This window comes from Schistosoma haematobium, chromosome ZW, assembly GCF_000699445.3.
Source record: "Schistosoma haematobium chromosome ZW, whole genome shotgun sequence".
Taxonomy (NCBI): Eukaryota; Metazoa; Platyhelminthes; class Trematoda; order Strigeidida; family Schistosomatidae; genus Schistosoma; species Schistosoma haematobium.
The window spans coordinates 29,589,201-29,597,024 of record NC_067195.1 but is presented as its reverse complement, the minus strand read 5'-3'; the positions used below and the strand labels follow the sequence as shown (position 1 = coordinate 29,597,024).

The 7,824-nt window shown below is 36.5% G+C and overlaps 1 protein-coding gene across 1 annotated transcript; it reads right to left on the bottom strand.

Annotated features, from left to right (window-relative positions):
* NOP56_4 (snoRNP complex protein nop56) lies at positions 1–7,345 on the bottom strand. Its single transcript, XM_051210972.1, has 6 exons — positions 7,311–7,345; positions 6,990–7,270; positions 3,759–4,377; positions 1,792–2,042; positions 532–952; positions 1–442 (listed from the first exon to the last, which is right to left on the bottom strand). Exons 1-6 carry the CDS (start codon positions 7,314–7,316, stop codon positions 113–115), a joined length of 1,908 nt encoding a protein of 635 aa, XP_051070996.1. The 5' UTR covers positions 7,317–7,345; the 3' UTR covers positions 1–112.
* Between the last annotated feature and the right edge of the window lie 479 nt (positions 7,346–7,824).

The following is a 7,824-nucleotide window of genomic DNA, read 5'->3' as shown; positions in this document are numbered from 1 at the left end:
TTAGAGTAAGATTTTTTATATGTGCAAAATGCCTTACAATCAAATGTCAACTTGCAAAGTCCAAGTTATTTACAATAGAATTTGTAATCATTATGTTAATATTTAGCGGAAATTATTTGTTGCACTCCGACCTTGTTTTACGAAAACGAGATTTTTCTGCTGACGAATTCAAGAGCTCGTTGGAGTTTACTAAACATGTACCATTCAAATCTGCGTTACAACTGTCATCTGTTTTCTTCGCATTATTAAAAGTATCTCCATTGTCTGTCAGTTGGGAAGTGATAATTTTAAATTGTGTGGGACCATCTGAGTCGACATCCATAGATTCAATATCTTTGTTGACATCATCTGACAGCTGATTCTCTGTGCATTTAGAAAGTTTACGGGCGAACCAAGCCTTTCGTTTGAGCTTCCGATACTTTTTCCTTCTTTCACGCTGCGCCTAAAACAGAGAAACATCTTCAGTTAGTAGAATTGGAGTTGTATACGAATAATACTAAGTGCATAAAGAGCAATTTTTCTCTAAAATACCTTTTTCTGTTCCTCAGTTTTGTCTGTATGTATCCCGTTTTTTTCAGCCCATATCCTCAAGTGTTCTTGGACAGTTTTTCCAAGATACTGACCATATGCTCCACATTTGAGTCGTTCATCTTCTATGACAGAGACACAAGGTTGTGAAGCAAGACCTTGCTGTTGGTAAATTGGATTGTGTTGGCGAAAACAGTCTGCACGACAAGCGAGGACTGATTTATCAGCAAGTAGACGAGCAGCACGACGATGAACTGTATCCCTCTGTACACGATTAGCACTCACAGCCTTCAACTCAGCTGCGGAAATACTAGAAGTTGCCGGTTGAAGATTGTCTGTAACTGTTGGTAATTTCGGATCTCCTAACATTTTAGTTGCGTTTGATAAAAGACCTGTAGATGTAGCCACAATAGCACCACCTTTCCTATAAATTCAGAAATACAGTTTGATATGTTTCATTTAAACAGTAATTCGACTCTCAAAAGTGAGTGATCACTACTTAAAGAGTGGTGAAGCTGTGTACCTAACAATGGAGATTTGCGGATCAACTATCTCGACAAATATTTTCTATATTACGCATGAGAACTTTTGATCATTTAAATTAAGAATGTACCACCGGTGAAATTCTGAAAACATCGACAACTTAGTGGATCTTTAACTCGGAGATACTTTGTTTTTGGTTGCGTGAATGACATCGTTTAATGGGCGGTAACAGAAGTCCACTTAAACAATCGGCAGACCAGATATGATAAGGGTAGTGTTGACGCCAAATATATAAGGATAACTAAAACCAATAAGTGATTCCATCTTAAAACAGGCTTCGATGTTGTCACAGTAGTTTTGATGCTGCCCATGATTGTATAACCCTAAGACTAAGTGAAGAGCTGAGTAGTCACGATAGGGCGAGTAGCTGGGTCAAGTTGGCAACAACTGACATCACAAGAAGCTGGATAGGGTCTTGGGATTATGTATCTCATTGGATACGGCTCAGAAGAGAAGCTTGCACACACTATTATATATATTTAATAGTATGTGCACTTTTGAGCATGAATTTCACTTTGATCTTATTTTTATTTGAAGCCAATCTCCTGATATTCCTACTCTTGTTGTGATTCTACGATTTTTACTCCTTAAATCTTCATAATATTACCACTTAGTTTATATTACGTTCCTTTGCCCTTTGTACAAAGCCTTTATGTCATTATAATATTTGTTTATTTATTATTCAGTAACTCAGTCAATTAGAGTCCCAATACAACTAACCTGAATAATCCTTTTGATGCCCCTAAAGACAGTAAACGTGTAGAAGGCATAGAAGCAAGTCGATTGAAAGAACCAGCATTAGCTATTAGACGTGCGGCAACCAAACAAGATGACAAATTATCCTTAGTCTTGGGAACCTTTCCTTGTTCTGCCTCATCACCTGAATGAAGTGTACAGTGAAGAAGAGCATGCAAATTAGGACACAAACTACTTATCCGTCGTGACAAGGAATCTACATACCGTTGTTTTACCTAAAACAAAAAGAAATAAGCGAAATGTTACTTTGGCTTTGATAAGGAAATGTTAGCGGACTTACTACGAGCTAGTAATGCCTTGTATTTTTTTGGATAATACGCATCTCAAAGGACATTCCTGTTAGTTGTTCTAGCTTAATAATACTTTTTTTTCAGCAGTAACAAAAACTTATAATCTCTTTAGAGCTATTCCACATCGAATGCCTTTACAAGTATTACGACGATGAGTCTAAACAACAAGGTTTGAGATCTAATGTTGTATAAGGTATTCACTTATATACGCACAAAATATTATTGAATTGCATTACAAGCGGTGAACCCACCATACTCTCTGTACTTAATATTGAAGTTTGTTGCTTTGCTAGTTCATTCTTTATAAAAAATGCATAACATCTTAAAAGAGGTAACTTTGTAATACAATATTTTATCAAAATTGTTGCTAGTTTAAGTCATTCAAATCCAACAACTGGGGACAGTAATGGTCAGCAGAAAAGTGGAACCACATATATTGTTAAAACCAACCACAAACATGGGATCAGTCTATCATGATACTATAAGCTCTGAGTCATAACTGAAGGGGCAAAAAACTGGTTCGAGTCCTCGCGAAAACCATAAACTACATATGAAAACTTCAATTAGTCTCAACGATAAGGATGCGTTTTTGTTATATCCGGTGAAGATTAAACTACAGGTAAATTCCAAGGACTATTCATGGACTAATATTCTATAAATATTCCTATTGTATAACTACTCAACAATTACACTATGGATATTTATATTCCTTTTATGATAAGCTTTATTTTGATCTATAATTTATTATTGTACGATTTACGCTTCTTAAATTATGTTCAGTTTATTAACTAATGCCTCCCACATTCACAGCCACTTTTTGGCTTATTTGTGTACAAATATTATTTCCTATTTTATGGTACGTTGTGGTCTGTGTGATTGATATATAAACCAAGTATGCCTGAAATAAACGATCTGTTCTGATTCGGAAGCTGGTATCTTGTTCTGGACTCAAGTGGAAGGGCTCGTAAGACATAGGACCAATAAGGACGCTAAACTGCCCACACCGGTTGAACGTCATTGGTTGGCCTAGTGTGAAGATTCGTATAAGTCGTATTCGGATTGGTAGATAGATCGTGTGATCGAAAAGTCAGACATCCAAGGTCATAACAGTTTTGTTTTTCATTTTAGTAGTGGGAATGAAATTATCTCGTACTTTACATTTTTCGATTTCAATTATTGTATTTGAACTTTAGTTCGTACATATCTTTTTTATTGCCGCTTCTCATTTTCATATTTATCTTACCGAGGTAAATTGTCCTAAGAATTATTTGTCCCAGGTTTCTCGTTGTGACCAATTCATCAACCAACTAAATTTTGTATTTGAGAAGTGGAAGAAAGATACTAGGTTGTTGACTTAAGGTACATCTTGAGACTTTACTGCCATGGCCTATGACTGCCTGAGTATTCGTGGTTTACTAAAACAGAAATGCAATATATACTTTTTCTTATAACTACCTAATAGAATGAAGTGCTCAGGAATGTAATTTTTACGGTTCGGACTGTGACTGTCAGCTTTTAACTCACAAATAAATGCAGGCACGAATAAAAATATGTTACCAAAAAACGGGTTTGTTTCTCCACTTTCAAAGTTTTTTGTTGCACTGTTTTATTCAAATAAATGAAAAACGACACAATGCATACCTCATTCATTTGCAATAAACGTTGTGCATATTTTTGAAGGTTTTCACAGTCTCCCTCACTTAGCTCAGCTCCAACAGAATCTTGAGCAGCAGTTGCAATGAGGGAAGCAAGTTTGTCACTACCGAAATACGTGAAACTTCCAGCAGCAAAGCTTGAAATTATAGAAGAACGAAGTGGGGAGTTGGCTATCAACTGGACCAGATTCGTATCGTTCAGACAAATTTGATTTTTAAAATGTGGTCGACACACCTCTGGAAAGTGTATACTGTAGCAAGCTCTTAACCGCGAAGCTGACTGTGTTAAGGAATTATCCAGTTCGTCGATCAGCATCAGTACTTTAACAATCCCAGTATCAGCTAGGTGATGTTCAATTCCCAGTTGTAGACGAGCACGTGCTAGGCTAACAACAACCCGTGCACGTGATTCAGCGACTAGTCCAGGTTTTAGTTCATCTGCGCTAGTTAAAGGTTTCAATTTTTCATCAATCATTGGTATGGAGAGTGCAGCACCAGGTTGAGTGATCAGCGAACGTGTCAACCGGGTAAAACTTTGTCTTATTACCCGGAGAACCTCGTGAACAGATCCATGCCAAATGCATTCGAAGCCAAAATCACAAGCCCTTTAAATGTAGGAAGTAGTGATCTTAATGGGAATAAAGCATTTCAGTTAAGGTTAAGCTGTTTGAATGTACTTATCAATTACGCACAGGTTAACATCTAGAGTACCACAGATTAAACTAAGTCACCAAACTCCGGAAAATTTATGAAGCCAAAAACTAAATCATCTAATCAATAAATCTTCCATTTTGTATATAATAGTATGATAAATTGACCAACATCCTTTTGATAGTTCACAATCGTACGTGAGATCTGTTCTAATACGCAGGCTTGTAGTTCAGAATGATACAAGTAGTTTTGTGATGTCTTGTGAACAGAGAGGAACAAACAATTCTCACGTTAGACAACCATTCGCATGATTAATGTACGGCTACTGAAATGTGAATGTATGAATTGTACGAATTTGTTGTTGAATAAACATAATAAAAAGCTGACGAAAAACGAGGAGCAAAAGATGGAAAACTGCTATTTTGTCTGACGAGGCTAGTAACACCGCTCACTTTAATATGCAAAACTCAAGACACAAAATATACGGTTTCTAGTGTAAGCGAGCTTGTTAGTTGGTTAAGATAAGCTAAATTCAAGCTGATAAAACAAGAAGCTTCAAGGATAAAGGGTTGCTGTTCATTTTGTTTTTGCCACTAAGACCAAAGAAAATTCAGAAATATAACTCGTTAGGCTTTATAAGGACGACGGAAGGGATTGTGTAAAATTTAGTGTGTGTCAGTCAGTTACAACGTGGAACTTCGTACATAAGTTCGAGTTGCCATACCACATTAGCACACAGATACAATTGTCGATTCAAATCCCATTGTGGTAAAGGTAGTAAGAGTACAAGCAGTAATCGGAAAGATTAGCATTTGAAGATGTTATTCAATGAGTATAATCCAGTGAAATAAATTTGGAAAGAGAATAAAGGACATGAAGAATTCAGACTAGAATTCGGGAGAACACAAAGAGTGGATGCACCCGCGCCATTGCAAACGATTTTGAGCCATGTCATTCAACGTCTAACCATCGGTTGCTATCATCTCGCGGTCCCCAACCAGGTAGTCTACACATACCAACATGGCTCAGTCCACTTGTCAGTGACTTCATGGATTTGTACCATGTTTTGGCCGCCTACTCCTATACCACTGAACATCGCACGTCGAGGCAGTAGGTGGTTGGGCATACGTAACACATGTCCCAGCCATCTCAACTGATAAAGTTTCACCACTTCATCAACTGATTTGCCATCCTTACCTAGTACCCATTTCCTAACAACTGTGTTACTCATTCGATGGTCTCAGGATATAAGAGCAATGTTTCGAAGACACATGTGATCGAATACTAGTGTGAGTGTAGACAGAGACGACGAATAGGCAACAGCGCGCTCCTCTCTTTCTGAGTTCCTACAGTCTTGTCTAGTTGGGCAGTGCACAAGCAACCGTCTATTATAATTCAACACAGAAGAGACATGCATAACCCTTTAGAATAACATTGCAACACCATCCTCAGAACTTATGTTGTTTTGTAGTATTAACATTTTCTATCGACCTGGCTCGTATAGTAGGAGCTAACGGAACACTTGTTTCTACCGATATAGTTGAGCTGTATGATTTCAGAAAACCCGATTAACACATCTATATAAGAGCTACGGTTGGAATCCTAGTTTATCATTTTTAATATTATTGTCATTTTCATCTATCGTTTATTTTTTCTTCTGTGATAAGAATGTTCTTCTCACGCCTTAAGTTATGTACATCTGAAGTGCCACAGTATTATATTTAAATTTTCATCTAAATGTAAGTAAACTTTCGGTAACTTAGAACGAACTAGTTTATTGCACAATTTAACACTAGTTCCGTGACTTATATGAAGAAAAAGACATCTCATTTGGATCAGTAACGATAATCTGCAACACCATATGATGGACGAAATACATCTTGATATTAGGATATCAGGAAATGATTTAATTACCACACAAAAACAACAATAACATTGCTGTAGTTCTTAAGTGTTTTTTGGTCAGGTTTTTGAGCATTGATTGAGATATTTTAAATTATGTATTTGATGTACTACAGTCTTAATAAATATAGGATTAAAAGGTTATTAAATAATGGGTGTTGAAACTGGGATGAAGGGCAGGAAAAGGATGGAATTTCTTAGATTGACACTAGAACGAAATGTTTAGAAAGGTTTCGTAAAAGAGCTTCACAATCAGAACAGTGTCTCCAATATCAAATTATAATTTTAACCTCAATTTAAATGTTTACCATATTCAGTCACTCCTGTTTTAGCTATTTCTTATATTCGTATAACATCTACTTAGGTCGTACATTCTGCGACAGTCCTTGCACCACTTGGAAAAACGCTACGACGCACACATGCGTTGGTCCGAGTTACTATATTATATTGACAAAGAAAACAATTTAACAATAACAGGGAGTCAAAGTAATCGGTATCCAACCTTGTTGAAAAGATTACCGGTTACTTATGAATTTAAATAAGATACATCCACCTAACACTTCCACACTTGTACAAGGGGACTAAGACAATTTCACCATACACCTTATTTAATAAGTATCAATTATTCACAAAGCCTAAATTAACGAATATTTAGAGAACTCACAGTATAGATTTGCCCAATTTTTCGTCACTGACTCCCAACACACAGTCGACCGTCGGCACATTTCTCCTTAGAAACTGCCTGAGCAATTCAGAGAGGTTTCCGCTAACGATAGCTTGAACATTTTCTACAGCCTCCTGGACAGACTTAAAATGGACAAAAGCGACCGGTTTGATGAAAGCATTGGGAAGAGCTTTAAAACTACTAGTTATTTCGTCAAATTCCTTCACTCGAAATAACCCAAACCCCGTTATGTGCTCGAACAGAAAAAGATGCTGAACGGTCTAAAATAAGGGATTAAAATAACAAATGTACACAACCCACTCCCATGTGCAACGACTACAAACCTAGCGCCTAATATGTAGGTCAAGTATAAGTGCATTCACGACAAATAAAAACACACATAGTGTAGAAGGATTAACGTACTAGGAATGACTGATAAATTTCGTGTCTTTATTGTTATTCAGCCTCAAACTAATAATTTTCACTTGAGTAAGGAGGTTACAAAACGGTAATAAAAACTTTATGATGTTCAACTCATCGGTCTCAACTAGTTAGGAGCTGTTTTTTATATTTTAGCCTAGACTGCAGGGTCTTTTAAGATTATGTTTAAAATGTTATGCTTTTGATGTATCTTATCCTCACAAGAGTCAACCACAATGTGGGCAGTAACATGAAATTACTGTTCTCTCGCACTTTTGATTCAGCTTGGTTAATCATTTAGTCGCACTGACCTGCTTGTAATATAAATAAAAATTCCAAGTTAAAATTCATTTCTATGAATCCTGTACACTAGGATTTAGTCATTTATTTGAGCTAAAGAGACCCGTATTCTAAA